At 38.3% G+C, this 19,705-nt stretch overlaps 1 protein-coding gene across 1 annotated transcript in view; it reads left to right on the forward strand.

Moving 5' to 3' along the window:
• Nucleotides 1-19,705, forward strand: part of LOC137623531 (probable phosphorylase b kinase regulatory subunit alpha) — a 65,315-nt gene that overhangs the window by 16,633 nt on the left and 28,977 nt on the right. Inside the window, exons 7-11 of the mRNA XM_068354365.1 lie at nt 453-605; nt 2,244-2,417; nt 3,808-4,021; nt 4,539-4,648; nt 9,408-9,555. Coding sequence (XP_068210466.1) covers nt 453-605; nt 2,244-2,417; nt 3,808-4,021; nt 4,539-4,648; nt 9,408-9,555 — 799 coding nt within the window. The remainder of the gene's footprint in view (nt 1-452; nt 606-2,243; nt 2,418-3,807; nt 4,022-4,538; nt 4,649-9,407; nt 9,556-19,705) is intronic.

Raw genomic sequence — 19,705 nt, forward strand, 5'->3', positions numbered from 1 at the left:
ATTACCGCATCGGCCACCACAACTCTTTGCTTTATATGTGTGATTGCATGTATATCTTAAGATAATCTGCATTTATACTGAGAATGAAATTCATGTGGTTGAGATGCCTTCCAAGAGTGGGTTGTTCTCAGGTCTAAAAGTTCTTGAGTCCAACATCATTAGTTCAAACATCCAGCTCATAATCATTAATCATCTAATCACCAGTATTGTCAGAAAACTAATTTTTATAACGTTAGTGAACTTGTCTGTATATACGTATATCATTACTGTATTTCCTTCTTCTGTTTCTGGGTAATGAAATTAAAAATAAAAATAAGAATATTTACTTATTGCTGACATAGGTTCTTATCTCTCAAAATCCAAAAAATAATTCTTTTCTTGCAGATTTTCTGTATACTGTATCGCAAATATTCTACTCCAGGTCGAATTAAATTGTCTCTTGAATCTTTCAGGATGCAAATCGTTTATACTATGAACCTTGGGAGCTGAAAGTCTTCGAGAAGATTGAATGTGAATGGCCGCTGTTTTTCTGTTACCTCGTCCTCGACCATTGCTTCTACGGCAACGAGGACGGCGTGAAGCAGTATTCAGAGAAGCTTGAAGAGGTGGAGTATTGTTCCTTCTTTTAATATTCATCCATTAGAAATGTAGTTTCATTGGACTGTATAGTCATTTTGATGCTTTAAGGTTCCTCATCATCATCATCATCATCATCTCCTCCTACGCACACTGATGCAAAGGGCCTCGGTTAGATTTCACCAGTCATCTCCATCTGTAGCTTTTAATTCAACACTTCATCTGTAGCTTTTAATTCAACACTTCTCCCCTAGTAGTGTCTAAAACAGCTCTGATTTACTGCTTACAGTCTTAGCTATAATTTTATATTATCACTTGCTGTGAATTTAGTTTTCATGATGTTATAATATTTTTTATCTCATTTTGAAGATGAGTAATTATCCGTCTGTGTAGTACGTTTGAGAATAAGTATACAAAATCAAAGCCTTGGTAAGAGGCTCTAATTCAGTTCATGTATTCAAATAAATTTCAAATTCAAATTGTCAAAACCCTGAATACGTTATTAGCTTAGGGTTAGTAGCGCAAATGTAATGAAATATGCTGAGAATCTCGCTTAATAATAAAAAAAAAGATTGATTTATCAAGTTAGTCAAGAACATCAATTTCTGCATTTTAGGTAAATGTCATAAATTTGGTTAATGAATTTTATCTCAAATTTATCTAACAAGTTGGCTGTTATTAGTGACCAATAAGATCTACATGGCAGTGGTTCCATCATCAAGTTGTGAAGGGAAATTGAGAAATGTTCTAGGTGTAAAAAGAAAAAACTCAGAACTATATAGTACCGTTGTGTGAAAAATTTTCAGCATATCATCTTTGGCAAAATCACCAAAAAGCAGAAATTATGTTGCTCAATATATGTCATTTGATTTGTTTACAGTCTCTTTGCAATGTGTTGTTGTAATTTATGGCTATGTATCACTTAATTTTTATACAGAAGGTTTTAAACTTACAAATAAACACAAATCCAGCTGAAAATAACAAAGATACATACATACAGTACATATACCAGGGCACTTCCCCCAATTTTGGGGGGTAGCCGACATCAACAAATGAAACAAAAACAAAAACAAAAAAGGGGACCTCTACTCTCTACGTTCCTCCCAGCCTAACAAGGGACTCAACCGAGTTCAGCTGGTACTGCTAGGGTGTCACAGCCCACCTTCCCACATTATCCACCACAGATGAAGCTTCATAATGCTGAATCCCCTACTGCTGCTACCTCCGTGGTCATCTAAGGAATCGGAGGCAGCAGCAGGGCCTACCGGAACTGCGTCACAATCGCTCGCCATTCATTCCTATTTCTAGCACGCTCTCTTGCCTCGCTCACATCTATCCTCCTATCAAGAAATATAGTAAAGCAATATTGTATCATTTAATACAGAAGGCAAAGAGACATTTGTAATTACTTTATATCTATTTCATATGAAACCTGAGTATTTGTTGACTTTTGTAGCTTGAAATCATAGGCCTGGGGTTCAAGTTAGGCCTATCCTAAGCCAAAATTTAACAAAATTCAACTTAAAAACAATTTAACTTACAAAACACCTTCTTTGAACCAATTAAACTTTTAATTTGAGGACCTTCTGTATTAGTATCTCTTGCGATGCCGTTACTGCATTTTAATGCGACTCCTTGATGAAGCCTTTTCACATTTTGGTCCTCAGCTGTGTGTGACTACAGAAGACGGATTGAGGTTAATACCAGAAATATATACAGTCCCGGAAGAGAAGGTAGAAGCAGAGTATAAGAACCCAGGATCCCAGGAACGAATGGCTTGTGGAAAATTGCCCTTCATGTGGGCTCAGTCGCTGTACATTTTAGGGAGACTTCTCCAGGATGTAAGTATATTGTTATAATGTGAATTTGATTTATTAGTTAATGACATAGTTAATACACATAGTTAAATTAACCCTTTTACCCCCAAAGGACGTACTGGTACGTTTCACAAAAGCCATCCCTTTACCCCCATGGACATACCGGTACGTCCTTGCAAAAAAATGCTATAAAATTTTTTTTTTATATTTTTTATAATTTTTTGAAAAAATTCAGGCATTTTCCAAAAGAATGAGACCAACCTGACCTCTCTATGACAAATATGAAGGCTGTTAGCGCAATTTAGAAAATATATACTGCAAAATGTGCTGGGAAAAAATAACCCCCTGGGGGTTAAGAGTTGGAAATTTCCAAATAGCCTGGGGGTAAAAGGGTTAAGAGAAGCATAGAGGTATACATATGAGGTTTTATAATATATATAGATGCTAAGGCTAAAGAAAATAAACCATATTAAACAGTTTTATGAAAGTGAGGATAATGACCTAGTATTGTACCTGATGGTAGTCTAAGGTCTTCAGCAAACTTTTCTTCACTTCCTCACTCTGACTTATCTTCACTCCTAATAACCAATTTACTAAGCATTCATCACTTTTCACATTCTAGCAGTGTTTTAAATTGGCCTGTTCTACAAATGTTAGACTGTGCAATAATATGTCCTTTGGCATTCAAGTCATCTGTCTATAAATAATAATTGTGTTGCTGACAATGAATTATGGCATTTATGGGCATATTTTTTATTAGTACGTCAAATTTCTAAGAAGTTTGCTGCTTGTCCTATCTTTCAATTTTTTCTACTTTGATGCTGTTCAGTTCTTTCCTTTTGTTTTTATTTGTTTATTCTGTCATATAGGTTATGGGCACTCTTGATATATTTATAGAAATCAATATTAATTGAATTCCAGATTTTTTGCCTTGAGAATATGTGGAGGAGAATGAATCTCATCATCTTTCCACAGTCTTGAACCCCTTTGTGGAATAAGAATGCACACTGTATTAGAGAGTACAAGGTTTAACCCTTTTACCCCCAAAGGACGTACTGGTACGTTTCACAAAAGCCATCCCTTTACCCCCATGGACGTACCGGTACGTCCTTGCAAAAGAATGCTATAAACATTTTTTTTTTTTCATATTTTTGATAATTTTTTTGAGAAAATTCAGGCATTTTCCAAGAGAATGAGACCAACCTGACCTCTCTGTGACAAAAATTAAGGCTGTTAGAGCAATTTAAAAAAAAATATACTGCAAAATGTGCTGGGGAAAAAAATAACCCCCTAGGGGTTAAGGGTTGGAAATTTCCAAATAGCCTGGGGGTAAAAGGGTTAATACATTATTTAGGCTGGTTGATCAAAGTACTCTATATATTCCTTTAAAGATTTACTCAATTTGTATTTCCAGAAATTTCTGGCTTGTGGTGAGCTCGACCCCCTTAATCGTCGTCTAGGGAGTGAAAAGAAACCCGACGTTGTTGTGCAGGTTGTGGTCCTTGCAGAGGATTCAACAATCCAGAGCAAATTGCAGGCTCTCGATATCCACGTACAAACCATATCGGAAGTATCGCCGATTGAGGTTCAACCCGCGAGAGTCCTTTCTAAGTTGTATGCTCATCTTGGTAAGAATTTTATTGATGTGTGGTATTGAACTTTGAGCCAAAGGAATTTTCATTATGATTATAATCTTGTTAATTTTTTAGTGGTAAGTGAAAGCTAACACTGTAGTATGGGATATTTATTTTATGTGCTGAACATTAAATCAATGTGCTGTGGCACCCTAGCAGTACCAGCTGAACTCGGTTGAGTCCCTTGTTAGGCTGGAGGAACGTAGAGAGTAGAAGTCCCCTTTTTGTTTTTGTTTCATTTGTTGATGTCGGCTACCCCCCCAAAATTGGGGGAAGTGCCTTGGCATATATATGTATGATTATGATTTTATTTATAAGAAGCCAAATTTTAGAATAATTTCTGCTAGCATAAGATATACAACTCTGGTTTTGTCTAATATTTCTTCAGAGAAAGCAGCATCTTTCCATCAATTCTTTTATCATTATGCATATACAATGAAAGTTTATATCAATTTAGTAATTAAGATGTTATGGAATCTTCAGCGACTTGTCACAAACTCTTCCTTCGCAGGTCGCAACCAAAAGTTAGGTCTCTCCGGACGACAGAGCAGGGATGTTGGTATTCTCTCCACTAGCAAATTGTATTCTCTTCAAGACAGAATCTTTGCGTTTACTCCACAGGTGAGTTGATGTTTTCTTTTGGATGTGTCACGTTGCATTAAGTCTAAGAGTCTACCATGGTTTTTAAAGGCTTCTAAATGTAATGTTGGTAATTCATTGTCTTACATCTAAGTTATGTTTGATTATTTATTTTAGCTAGAAGAAAATAATATAATCTATGTACTTCATTGTTCACTCATAAGTTAGCCCTCTTTATCTTGTTATTATTCTAAAGTAGTGTAACCAGACGATTGAATCACATATTTAGACTCCTACATAGATTTTTCCTTGAATGAGAAGTAAAGTTTTGATTATAAACAAAATTGATGAAGCTGGATGGCTAGATTTTAAGAACCCAAAGGAGTAAAGTAAAAGACAGACAGCAGTGTAGCTAGGGGCTGAAGGGACACGCAAGAAGGGCCTGTAGTAATTCCATAAAAGTAGGAAAAAGGTACAACATTAAAACACAAAAATTGCTTTGTGGAAAACAACACTCAAGATTATGAATAACTTACAAATATGGAAAATGCAAAACAATTACAAAATCATACATTCATTATTGAAGCACACAAGATCAATTCATGATACAAAACAGTGGTAAGTGTAATAGAAGACTCACACAATAACTAAAGAAGATTAGTAAGAAATAAACCCAGAATCAAAATTACTTGTCGAAACATATGAATAGGGAAGGAGAAGACAGATTTACCCTCTACATGTAATACTCTACTGAACAAAGTTAGTTCTGAGTATTTATGAAAGAATAAAGTTACCTAACACAAACAGGTAGTAACTTGAGTTGTTAGACGTACATAGTAATGGGGGGGTTATAAATTACGTACAATACCATTATCCAATAAACATTCAAGTAAACAAAATTGTAATTAGATATTCATACTTCAAATTGTTTAGGAGATGTAATGACAACTCTGGATTTACTTTAGAAAATTCATATTATAAAAAAATGGAAATTCACTTGTGTAAATCCAGCCAAGCATGTCGCTTACTCAAACTCTTTCAGTTCGTAGATCGGCAACGGTTCTTCATAGCCTCTGACCTCGATCTTCTGTTAGACATTTTCAAAACCGAACTGAACTTCTTGCAATCGACATGGAGGAACATGCTGGGTCGGCCTATTGTAACTTTGGAGATAAATCAGAGTTTTCTAGGTAACTTTGCCTTAGCAAACTGACGTAGTCTGTGGTGTATCTTGTATTTCGATTTGTGCTTGAATAGTATCTGTTGCCGAGGTTAAATGTTATAATAGTAGGACATGTTTTGCATTTGTTCGTATTCCTTTTGCACGATCTGTAAAACTCCTTGATCCCTTTATAGATTAATTTGTTTTCCTAATTTTGTGTATATGCCCCGGTACAACATTTAAGTTTTGTTGAATGCAGTAATGCACCCATTCTGGCATGTTAATCTGCACTTTACAGCTTCAGAGCCCCGAGTTTCTAGTTCACTGTCCAGTGAAGAACAATGCCACTGAATGCGTTGCCTTTCTTGACATTGGTATGTTCATTATGTTCTGTTTCTCTTGCTAGTTACACAAGTAATGACATCACCTTGTTTATTCCAAGTTTGATGATTTGAGAGTTACCTATCTTTCAATATGCTTTAAATAGTCGGTTGCCTAGTCTTTTACGAATTGGCATCAATAGATTGTCGGTAAGATTGGATTCTTCATAGTTTATCTTCCGTTTCTCTTGTTAGTTACACAAGTAATGACATCACCTTGTTTATTCCAAGTTTGATGATTCGAGATTTACCTATCTTTCAATATGCTTTAAATAGACGGTTGGCTAATCTTTTACGAATTGGCATCAATAGATTGTCGAGAAGATTGGATTCTTCATAGTTTATGTTCTGTTTCTCTTGCTAGTTACACAAGTAATGACATCACCTTGTTTATTCCAAGTTTGATGATTCGAGAGTTTACCTATCTTTCAATATGCTTTAAGTAGACGGTTGCATAATCTTTTACGAATTGGCATCAATAGATTGTCGATAAGATTGGATTCCTCATAGTTTGCTCCCAGACCCAGTACTTGGGTCATGTGACTCCACAAATCGAACACATCAATCATTCGTGAAAATATAGGGAGGCTGGGTAGTAGTAGTTCTATTATAGGAGCAGTAGAGCATTTTCTAACTATTAGATTGATATATTGAAGAAGATGAGTTGGGGAGATTATTTTCATGTTGCCGGATGAGGATATTAGAAGGCAAATTTTTAAATCTACTGATATAGGGATATGCTTTTTTTATTTCTAATCATTTTCTTTAATTGCCCTACAGGTTTAACAAACTGTTAAAGCCTTTAGTGTCAAAATTTGACTTTTATTTATTTATAATTCTGTCTTGTCCTTAAGGAACTGAGAGTGATTAGACCTTTATAGGTTTGAGGATGCCCATTGATTTGATAGTCACAGTATCCATCTGAAAATATTTTGTAGGATTTTAGTGCTCTTGCAAATATTAATTTGTTACTTTACAAAGGCTTTATTGTTATTACAAACACAGTGCTTTCCCTGTGCTTAAATTTGAATAAATCCAGCAGGGAAGACAGCTTAAAACACCGTAAATATCGCAATCTGGATGGTGGATATGGCTTGATGTAACCGCAGCGACGGAAAAACTGAATAACCTGCAATCGACGACGCTCCTTACCATTAATCACTAGATTGTTTAGTTTCCTTTTGAAAGGAAAGAAACAGTCGTTGAACCTTTTACTCCTTTAGAGCATAACCAATGTCATTTGAGTTCATGTATGAAGAGATGGAATTACAAATATTATAGTGGCGATCAGAATAATTTCTGAACTTAATTAAAAGAAATAATAAAAAATTTAAAATAAAATACATCGAAAAACATAAAAAAGGAACTACGAAACAATTAAAATCATTTCAAGGAACGTATTTTTTGGTCAATTTTAAGGGCCTTAGATAAATATGAATCAGCTGAAAAAAAAAAAATAGGTGTTAAAAACACCCAATATATTATTATTTCAAGTTTGATAATTTATTCAGATGAAATAATTAGTCAAAACAAAGTGAAACTCAATGCTGCTCTAGGTCCTAGAATAGGTTTCTCTTTGCAATGCTATGGAAAGGCAGTCGGTTATCCTATTGAATCGAAAATCAAATGTCCATGACTTCTGAAGGCCACAATTAGGGCTTTGTAACTATGGGTTTTTTTATGAAACAGAAATAGATACAACATACAGTATGAAGGACTATAAAGCGTGAAGTAGGTAGTGATGAATGGAGAAGTATCGAATTAAAAGCTCAAGATAAAGGCAACTGGCGAAATCTAAACAAGGCCCTTTGCGTCAATAGGCGTAGGAGGAGGAGATGATAATTCAGTAATACCTCAGGGTAGGAAATTAATTTGTTCCGGAGTGGCTTTCGTTGTATGATTTTTTTCATATAATGGAATAGAGCCAAATACAGTTGAATCATTCAATATAATTAATCAAACAGCGCAAATTTTGTTTCGTATTCTGATTAATTTTTCGTAATATGAAGTGAAAAAATCTTTATGTTGTTTCGCACATTTTATGTTAATTTGGGTACATCCTTGACACTCAGTTGGGTGTATTTTTTACCTCTCCAGAAGACATGGCTCGTGACTAGAAAATCACTTATAAGTTTACGTTGTCAGTTGTATCTTTCCTTTTCAATTTTTAAGTAAATTATTCATTGATTTTATTTCGGGCGTACCTGAAGGTTTAAAACCTGTTGTTCAAGGAATGGTTTCAGCTCTCCCTATTTTTCTTAAGATGTTTCTACGCCTCCCTTTTGAAGGGAAATTTGTGTGGCTACTTTTTCCCTGTGAAGGTTTCAACCTGATTTTTTTTTTTTTTCTTTTCTTTTTTTTTTTCTTAAGATGGTTTCAGCTCTACCTCCATCATGGAAATTTCAACACAGCCCTTTTTCATAGAATGTTTCCAGTTCTGAGACAATCTGTAATAATGCTGATCAGAAACAGCGACCTCAAAGGGTAAAAACTGAAGACAGAAAAGAAGATTCAGGTGAATTTATCAAAAGTAGATGATATTTCCAAAGAAGTTTGAGGAGAATTTCTTTTTAACTGATTTTGTTTGTTTTATAGGTTTAATGTTATACATTTGTCCTTGAGTCAAGCACACTCGAAATGTTATACATTTGTCCTTGAGTCAAGCACACACTAAACTACTCTATGTACTCTACAGTATATGTAAAAGAAGGCTCTTAGTTCTCTTGCGTCATATTCTTTTACACTATCCCCTAATCTCAACTAGCCAAGTATAGAGGAATGCTATGTGACACCAGGCTCTCTCATCTACTGATAAGTAATTACGCCAACTGATGAATATGCCCAGTTTGAAGTATCTTCATCTGATAGTTAGAATGTGTGACAGTTGTAATCTGGCAACTTGTTTACTACGGAATACTATACTGTATTAGTACGTTGTAAAGTCTGTGATTCCTCTTTATTTCTTTAGTTATTTTACCTGCTTCTTGATGCCATTTTTTACTTAAGTAGCTTTTATTTATTAAAACTTGTATCATATGAAAATACCGTGTTTGCAGCAGGTATACATTTATTTTATCCAGTGTCTGTGCTTTTTATTTTAGCCATTTTTGCTTCATAAATAGTTTACTTTAGTGTCACTTCTTAACCATCTGTCATTTTTATCCTCTGTTGCCTTGCATTTCTGCTTTCATTTTATTTCTTTTAACGCATTAACGATGAATGTCTCACAAGTTTGCACATTTTGAATTTATTTCCTTAGTATTTAGATAACGAAGAAAGTTACCTCAACAATGATGTGGACCTTACGGTGTTCATCTTCAGTGTGGGACTGGCATATCTGGCATCAACATGGAAAGATCTTGGCAGACCCACAGTTTGTTTCAGGATGGCATCAAACTACGTTGATGGTATGTCATTTATTGACACAAGCATCAGTTGTTAAATTACCTACACCCTAGAACTTGAGTGCTCGGTGATGCATTTTGACAGGTCAGGTTCTGGAAATTTTTTTTTCGGTTATTCAAAGAGTCAAAATGTTGGTTTAATCATGGTTGTTATTTTTGGATTTATAAAGGTTATGTTTAAGGCTTTTAGGATTATTATTTACTCTTCACTATCCAATATTGGACAAAGGACTGCTCTAAAGATAATAGGAATTATAGATATAATTTTTTTATTGAAATTACAGTACTTCATTAGGGATTCAGTATATTAGAAACTATATTATTATTAATATTAGAAGCTAAGCTGTCCACCTAGTTGGAAAATTAAGATGCTATAAGCCCAAGGGTTCCAACAGGGAAGAATATTATTATTATTAGAAGTTAAGCTGCAATCCTAGTTGGAAAATTAAGATGCTATAAGCCCAAGGGTTCCAACAGGGAAGAATATTATTATTATCAGAAGTTAAGCTGCAATCCTAGTTGGAAAAGCAAGATGCTGTAAGCCCAAGGGTTCCAACAGGGAAGAATATTATTATTATTAGAAGTTAAGCTGCAATCCTAGTTGGAAAAGCAAGATGCTATAAGCCCAAGGGGTCCAACAGGGAAAAATATTTTTATTAGAAGTTAAGCTGCAATCCTAGCTGGAAAAGCAAGATGCTATAAGCCCAAGGGCTCCAACAGGGGAAAATATTATTATTATTAGAAGTTAAGCTGCAATCCTAGCTGGAAAAGCAAGATGCTATAAGCCCAAGGGTTCCAACAGGGAAGAATATTATTATTATTAGAAGTTAAGCTGCAATCCTAGTGGGAAAAGCAAGATGCTTAAGCCCAAGGGTTCCAACAGGGAAGAATATTATTATTATTAGAAGTTAAGCTGCAATCCTAGTGGGAAAAGCAAGATGCTATAAGCCCAAGGGCTCCAACATGGAAAAATATTATTATTATTAGAAGTTAAGCTGCAATCCTAGTTGGAAAAGCAAGATGCTATAAGCCCAAGGGCTCCAACAGGGGAAAATATTATTATTATTAGAAGTTAAGCTGCAATCCTAGTTGGAAAAGCAAGATGCTATAAGCCCAAGGACTCCAACATGGAAAAATAGCCCAGTACGGAAAGGAAACAAGGAAAGGAATACACTACTAGAGAAGTAATATGATCAAAATAAAATATTTTAAGAACAGTAACATCAAATTAGATCTTTCATATATAAACTATACAAACTTAAAAAAACAAGACGAAGATAAATAACATAGAACAGCGTGCCTTATTACATCATACTTTTCTTGAAGTCCTGTTCCACAACTAGCTAGCTTTGGGTTTAATCCCAATCTAGGTCTTTTGGAGATTTATGTTTGATGAGTTCTATATAGGCTCTGATTTACGTAACTTCTGCTATGGTAAAAAACACAGCTTGATAATATAACAGTTGAAAGCGATTGTTCAGATATTGTGAACCATTACGTGCTTTAGTGAAATGCACTCATCATCCATGTTTGATACATATTTTATGTGAAACTATATTATTATTATCATTGTTATTATTATTAGCTAAGCTCCAACCCTAGTTGGGAAAGCAGGGTGCTATAAGCACAAGTGCTCCAACAGGGAAAAGTAACCCAATGAGGAAAGGAAATAAACTGCATGAGAAGTGATGAACAATTAAAATAAGATATTTTAAGAACAGTAACAACATTAAAACAAATCTTTCATATATAATCTATAAAAAGAGACTTGAGCCTGTCCAGCATAACATTTGCTGCAAGTGTGAACTTTTGAAGTTCTACCGATTCAACTATGCGATTAGGAAGATCATTTCACAACTTGGTCACAGATGAAACAAAACTTTGAGAATACTGTGTAGTATTGAGCCTCCTGATGGATGAGCCTGACTATTAGGATTAACTTTATACCTAGGATTACGAATAGGATGATGCGGTCCAGGAAGATCTGAATTTATAGGATGGTCAAAATTATGAAAAATCCTATGCAACATGCTTAACAAACTAATTGAACGACGGTGCCAGGGATTATTATCTATATCAGAAGTAAGAAATTTAATAAACCTTAAATTCCTGTCCAACAAATTCAGATGAGAATCAGCAGCTGAAGATCAGACAGGAGAACAATACTCGTAATAAGGTAGAATGAAAGAATTAAAACACTTCTTCACAGTAGATTGGTCACTGAAAATCTTACAAGACTTTCTCAATAAGCCAATTTTTTGTGCAATTGAAGAAGATGCAGACTAAGTGAGAAATATTGTTAACCCTTTTACCCCCAATGGACGTACTGGTACGTTTCACAAAACTCATCCCTTTACCCCCAATGGACGTACTGGTACGTTTCACAAAACTCATCCCTTTACCCCCAAGGACGTACTGGTACATCCTTGCAAAATACTGCTATTTACATTTTTTTTTGCATATTTTTGATAACTTTATGAGAAACTTCAGGCATTTTCCAAAAGAATTAGACCAACCTGACCTCTCTATGATGAAAATTAAGGCTGTTAGAGCAATTTAAAAATATATATTGCAAAATGTGCTTGAAAAAAAAAAAAAAAAACGCCTGGGGGTTAAGGGTAGGAAAGTTCCAAATAGCCTGGGGGTATAAGGGTTAACATTTCATTAGACTTCATATCATAATTTTGCAACTACATATCTCTGCCAAGATGTGTCTAATTGCTATTTTTCAATATTAAACTTACCCGATGATCATATAGCTGTCAGCTCTGCTGCCCGACAGAAAAACCTACAGGCGGAATACGCCAGCGATCGCTATACAGGTGGGGGTGTACATCAACAGCGCCATCTGTCAAGTAGGTACTCAAGTACTCGATGTCAACACAGAACCAATTTTCTCTCTGTCGTGCCACTGGCAAGACCTACTAAATACGCTGTTACTAACTGGATTTGTTTTCACAACTATTTGGTGAAGTACACTATTCCAGTTTTGAGCTTTCGCTATGCAGGGGTTTTATCTTCATTTCAAAACTTGAACTCGTTTTGGATATATTTAATTATGGTGACAAAGAGAGTATGGACTCTCTTTCACTTTTAAATGGCCGACCCTTCCCTTAGACGGAAGTGTGTTTAGGTTTTTAGTAATTTTGCTTAACACGTTATAGATCTCTCCGCCTTTATTAGGCCTCTTCGATTAACTTTCCTTTTATTATAAACATATAAAAATAATTTTTTATGTTTTGTTTATATGCGACCTTTCCTGATAGTAGGCGGTCCTAACTTGGAACCGAAGTTAATCAACGTTGAGCCCGTTATATCGTATTTAACCTTTAAAGAATTTAAAACTTTTTAAATTTAATGTTTTATGAAAGAATTTCTTTGATAGTCTCGTACTGTTTTCAAAGATGAACTAACGTTTAGTTTTTTAGTCTACGCAGTTGTTGACGTTCAGGACGTTCAACATGCGCTCTATCGTTACGATAGAGAGAGAGTGTATCACGGTTTCACTTTGCAGTAAGAGTAAACCGATTCTGGCGTTTCGTTCATTCTTTCTTAGCTTAAATGGTTTAAATTCTAAATTAAAGGAACTTTTTATTTGGAAAACCTTTCAGTTTTTTCCTTTAGCAAATAACATGTTTTGACAATATATAATTGGGCTCTTCTCTCAGGTGCGAAATCTAGAGAGAAAGAGAGAGATAGAGACGGAGGGAGAGAGAGGAGAAAAAAACGTTTCGTTCAAGCGGGTAACGTTGTTCTCGTTTTACTCTCCTCCCTAGTCGCTGTAGGGGAAGAAGGTAAAACGTTTCTAGGGTTTTATTCTTGTTCCCAGGCTATGTGCGGTGAGAGATTGTAAACGTAGTTTATTTGAACTAGTGTTTAGTCTCTTTCCCAGTCACTGAATTCTTTATCTTTATATATGTTTTCTGTTGCATTATACGACTGTTTTCGCAATTACTACCTTTTAATGAAGGGTAGGATTGCGTGTTTCAGGTAGAAATCAGTAAAAGTTTCGATTTCAGTGAAATAAGTGCAAAACAGAAAATCGAAGTGATAAAGTGATATGCGCAAAGTGTTACAGTGTTGCGTCCGAGGGTTCGTCTGTTCGTGCCTGTCGTTCACCTAGTCCGGGACCTCTTGCAAGCTCCCAAGCCCAAGGGAGAAGTAATGTCGAACGACTTATGGGTTCGTCAGGCCTTGATCAACGAACAGACGTTTTTCCCTCCGTGGTTTCGGGCGTATCTACCCAAGATCGCCCCACCCACACAAAGACGAGAGAGCCCATTTACTTCTCGTCTGCGGAAGAGGTTTCTCGTAAGAAACCTTGGACCAAGGTCTCGCAGCTTATTAAGTGCAAGTCGGTCCCTTCCGCGCAAGTCCAACGGCCCAGGTGTAGCCACTGGGTCAGTTCGGACTCGCTGCAGTCTTCCGATGACTGCACACCTCCTAAGAGAGGTAAAGCGGTACCGCAACAGGCAGTAACACCGTCTGTTGCCGCACCTGCTGCTGTAGACCCTAAGTGGTCTTTGCTACAGTCTATGCAGACACAGTTAGCATCTTTTTTGCAGGAGTATCGTGCGGAGAAGGTTGACGCTGCACCCGTTAGCCTACAACCTACCACGGTTGTGCGCCCAGCAGACGCTGTGGCTGCCTGCTCCCACATTCCAGCTGTGAGAGCTCCTCCACCCATGCGCAGTCGACCCTGCCAGACGCATGCTGACGTTCACAGACGCACGGAACCCTCCGTTGACGTGCGTGTGCTACCACAACAACAGGAGGGTGGAGTTGAGCTGCCGTGTTTTGACACGGTGCGTCAGCCTCCGCAACCCACTGTGGTTACCGCCACTCGCCCGCAGCAGACTAGTCAGTCAGGAGTTGAGGCTTCCCCACACAGCTTTGGTTGTTGCCAGCTCACAGACTGTCAAGCAGTTACATGACGTTGCCTTCTGGTCTGCTACTAATGCACCAGTGCTGTATGTCCTCACGCACCTGTTGTGGTTGACAGTTCAGTTTTTTGACAGTTCACAGACTGTCAAGCAGTTACATAACGTTGCCTTCTGGTCTGCTGCTAATGCACCAGTGCTGTATGTCCTCACGCACCTGTTGTGGTTGACAGTTCAGTTTTTGACAGTTCACAGACTGTCAAGCAGTTACATAACGTTGCCTTCTGGTCTGCTGCTAATGCACCAGTGAGACCCTCACTGAGATAACCTAGCTTTTCTCGGACAAGGTTCCTGTAGATGAGAAAGTGCTGTTCTCCCTCCTACTGATATTCCTTTGAGGACTCTGTCATTTGGAGAGTAGCCTTAAGCTGCTTAGCCTCCTATGGACTTTAATTAAATCATGATGATTTTTTTAAGGATCTTCGTCCGGATCTTGTAACTGCTGCTCCTCGTTCGCCTCACGTCAGAACTTACACTAGGCCTAGCTACTTCGAAGCCGTTGTTGTTAAGCTAGTGCTCTCTCGCTCTCCTAGAGAGCATTACGTCGGCTAGGCGACTGGTTTTTGCACCAGGAGGAGTTTTAGGGATACAGCCTTTTGATTTCCCTTCTTTTTATCTGGCTTATAGAGCGAGAGTCTGATAGGACACGAGAGAAGTTCTCAGCTTGGGAGTTCATGCCTCTGCCCAGGTAGACTTCTCAATTCTGGTAGACTCGGCCAGGCGCATAGCCAGGAGACGCTCCAGTTGTTTACAGGTCAACTTCTCAACTTTTGTCGAGCCTTTGAAGTTTTGCTGTACTATTATGTCACACATAACAAGGCTTCCAGGGATGGTAAATGGTTCCGCTTCAGTCGCTAACCCCGTCTGTTGCCACACCTGCTCCCGTAGACCCTAAATGGGCTTTGCTGCAAGACATGCAGTCCAAGCTTGTGTCCTTGATAGAGGACTTAATACGGAGAAGAACCTTCTGGCCAACAACCTTCCTACCGGTTGGTTGTGCGCCCTGTTGACGCTGAGGTATCCTACTCGCGTCCGCCAGTTGAGGTGGTTCCTCCACCGATGCGACCCAGTGTGGGTTGCCAGTCGCACGTTGACGTTAAGCGACGCTCGGAGGTGGTTGTTGACGTTCAGTGTGTCACTAGGAAGACGTTCAACAACCAGCAGAGGTGACTTGTTGTGACGCAGTGCGTCAACCTCAGCAACCCGGTAGGGTGTTGACTGCACAACCCAGACAGTCTAGACAGTTTCGGGTTGACGCTGTACTTCCTCGCGTCCCCATGGTTGTTGACAGTTCACAGACTGTGCGGCAGTACCATGATATTGCGTCCGGCTCCGTCACGCATCCACCAGTGCGACCGGATTCAGCGAGTCAGACGTTGCCCACTCCGTTGCCGTTTCCTCATCAGTTTCGGATGAGGAACCCTCTGATGAGGACGTTGCTTAACAAGACGATCAACCCCCAGCCCTGCTATCCATCCAGAAGATGCTGAAGAAGGAACGCTGCCCTGTCAGGCTGTGGATGAGTCTGGTAAGGACACTGTCATCCGTGGTTCAATTTGTGTCACTAGGAAGACTACACCTCCGTCCTCTTCTATACCATCTAGCTTTTCACTGGAAAAAGGACAAGACGCTAGAAGCGGTCTCGATCCCGGTTTCCGGAAAGATAAAGTCTGGTCTGACTTGGTGAAAGGACTTTATCAACCTTAGAAAGGGTCTTCCCCTGACTGTTCAGACTCCCAACCACGTTCTCTTCTCGGACGCATCGGACGTAGGCTGGGGTGCGACATTAGACGGTAGGGAATGCTCGGGATTATGGAACTCGAATCAAAGGACAATGCATTTCAACTGCAAGAAGCTACTGGCAGTACCTCTGACCTGGAAAAGCTTCAGGTCTCTCCTTCAAGGCAAAGTGGTGGAGGTGAACTCGGACAACACACGGCTTTGACGTACATCTCCAAGCAAGGAGGGACCTACTCTCTGACATGGTACGAGATCGCAAGGGACCTCCTCACCTGGTCAAAAGGTCTAGACTTTTCACTAGTAACGAGGTTCATCCAAGGCAACTTGAATGTCATAGCAGATTGTCTCAGTCGAAAGGGACAAATAATTCCAACAGAATGGACCCTCCACAAGGATGTATGCAAGAGACTTTGGGCCACCTGGGGCCAGCCAACCATAGATCTCTTCGCAACCTCGATGACCAAGAGGCTCCCAATAGTTTGCTCACCTATCCCGGACCCAGCAGTAGTTCATATAGATGCCTTTCTACTAGATTGGTCACATCTAGATCTATATGCATTCCCTCCGTTCAAGATTGTCAACAAGGTACTGCAGAAGTTCGCCTCTCACGAAGGGACAAGGTTGACGCTAGTTGCTTCCCTCTGGCCCGCGAGAGAATGACTCACCGAGGTACTTCGATGGCTAGTAGACGTTCCCAGAACACTTCCCCTAAGGGTGGACCTTCTACGTCAGCCACGCGTAAAGAAGGTACACCAAGGCCTCCATGCTCTTCGTCTGACTGCCTTCAGACTATCGAAAGACTCTCGAGAGCTAGAGGCTTTTCGAAGGAGGCAACCAGAGCGTTTGCTAGAGCAAGGAGAACATCCACCCTTAGAATCTACCAATCGAAGTGGGAAATCTTCCGAAACTGGTGCAAGTCAGTATCCGTATCCTCGACCAGTACCTCTGTAACTCAAATAGCTGACTTTCTCTTATATCTGAGGAAAGAACGATCTCTTTCAGCTCCCACTATCAAGGGTTACAGAAGCATGTTGGCATCAATCTTCCGTCACAGAGGCTTAGATCTTTCCAACAATAAAGATCTACAGGACCTCCTTAAGTCTTTTGAGACCACGAAGGAGCGTCGTTTGGTTACACCTGGTTGGAATTTAGACGTGGTACTAAGATTCCTTATGTCAGACAGGTTCGAACCGCTTCAATCAGCCTCCCTGAAAGATCTCACCTTTAAGACTCTTTTCCTGATATGCGTAACCACAGCTAAAAGAGTCAGTGAGATTCATGCCTTCAGCAAGAACATCGGATTCTCATCCGAAACGGCTACATGTTCTACAACTTGGTTTTCTAGCCAAACACGAGCTGCCTTCTCGGCCTTGACCAATATCGTTCGATATTCCAAACTTATCGTATGGTTGGAAATGAACTAGAAAGAGTATTATGTCCTGTAAGAGCTCTTAAGTTCTATTTAAAAACCTTTACGAGGCCCGTCTGAAGCTTTATGGTGTTCAGTTAAGAATCCATCTTTGCCTATGTCAGAGAATGCTTTATCCTATTTTATCAGACTGTTAATACGAGAAGCTCATTCCCATCTGAATGAGGAAGACCAAGCTTTGCTGAAGGTAAGGACACACGAAGTTAGAGCTGTCGCAACTTCCGTGGCCTTTAAACAAAATAGATCTCTGCAAAGTATATTCGACGCAACCTATTGGAAAAGCAAATCAGTGTTCGCGTCTTTTATCTTAAGAATGTCCAGTCTCTTTACGAGAACTGCTACACTCTGGGACCATTCGTAGCAACGAGTGCAGTAGTGGTGAGGGCTCGACCACTACAATTCCCTAATTCCATAACCTTTTTTAATCTTTCTCTTGAAATGTTTTATTATTGTTTTTGGGTTGTCCGGAAGGCTAAGAAGCCTTTCGCATCCTACTTGATTTGGCGGGTGGTCAAAGTCATTTCTTGAGAAGCGCCTAGATTAGAGGTTTTGATGAGGACCTTTAGTATGGGTTGCAACCCTTCATACTTCAGCTCCTAGGAGTCGCTCAGCATCCTATGAGGATCGCGAGGCTCAGTAAGGAAGACGTACTTAAAAAGGCAGAGTAATTGTTCAAGTCGACTTCCTTACCAGGTACTTATTTATTTTATGTTTGTTATTTTGAATAACTGCTAAAATGAAATACGGAATACTTAGCTCATAATAATGTCAACATGTAATGCTGGTCTCTACCCACCCCCCTGGGTGTGAATCAGCTATATGATCATCGGGTAAGTTTAATATTGAAAAATGTTATTTTCATTAGTAAAATAAATTTTTGAATATACTTACCCGATGATAAAATTGGTTCTGTGTTTACATCGAGTACTTGAGTACCTACTTGACAGATGGCGCTGTTGATGTACACCCCCACCTGTATAGCGATCGCTGGCGTATTCCGCCCGTAGGTTTTTCTGTCGGGCAGCAGAGCTGACAGCTATATGATCATCGGGTAAGTATATTCAAAAATTTATTTTACTAATGAAAATAACATTTTTAAATGATTTTAACTAAAAATTGACTGTTGCTATTTTAGTTATCATGCTTTCTTTCCAGTTTTTAAAACTGGGGAAAAGTGAGCGTTGAACAGAGAGAGAGTATTGTGATGTGGTATCTCAAAGAAAATCTCCACGAGTTTCTGTATCTTGAAAGGACTCGACCGAACAAATTACGGAGACTAGTCATTGCGTCGGTCCTATATACTTTCTTGCTACTCTGGAAACATTAAGATATCCTGCTTTTGTTTGGCTTTTTATTAATTTCAATTTGATAAGTAGATGTGTCTGGTTTTTAAGCTTATGTAGATACAAGTGACTTATTGTTTTCTCAGTGTAACATTTATTTTGATTTTGAAAAGTTGTGTTTCTTTCATGAAAGGTTATTTCATGGTCCTCTTGGTGATGTATATTCATACTTAATACTGTTCGTTCTTATTCTCTTCGTTATCCGTAACGAATTGTGTTTCCTATAACTACAAATCCTGAGTAAAATAGGTACTAGAGATTAAAGCTTTAATTCATATGCATGCCGTATTCCCCATTCTAATATGCAAACCTTTGTAGCGATGTATGTAAAGGTAGAACACCATATTTGAGAGTTATTGATTGAACAACCCATTATTAGAGTAAGCAGTATAAGCTATGATTTTATAATAGCTTTGAGGGTATAATTGTTATTATGATTAATGTACAATAGTTTGTATTTTATTTATTTTTGTTTGGTTTTGTTGTTTAGACTCCGACATACGATAGTTCCTATGTCAGAGAGATCTTCATGAAAATTTCTTCTAATATGAGTAGGTATTACGTACCAAAAATACACTAAATGTCTTGGATTTAAATGTTTATAATGCAAATGTTTTTAATGTGTACGTAATACCAGCCAATTGCACTTTTCGGCTATAGTTTGAAACGATCGTAAGTATGATACTTGGTTTAATATTGCC

The sequence above is a fragment of the Palaemon carinicauda genome, chromosome 30 (genome assembly GCF_036898095.1).
Source record: "Palaemon carinicauda isolate YSFRI2023 chromosome 30, ASM3689809v2, whole genome shotgun sequence".
NCBI lineage: Eukaryota > Metazoa > Arthropoda > Malacostraca > Decapoda > Palaemonidae > Palaemon > Palaemon carinicauda.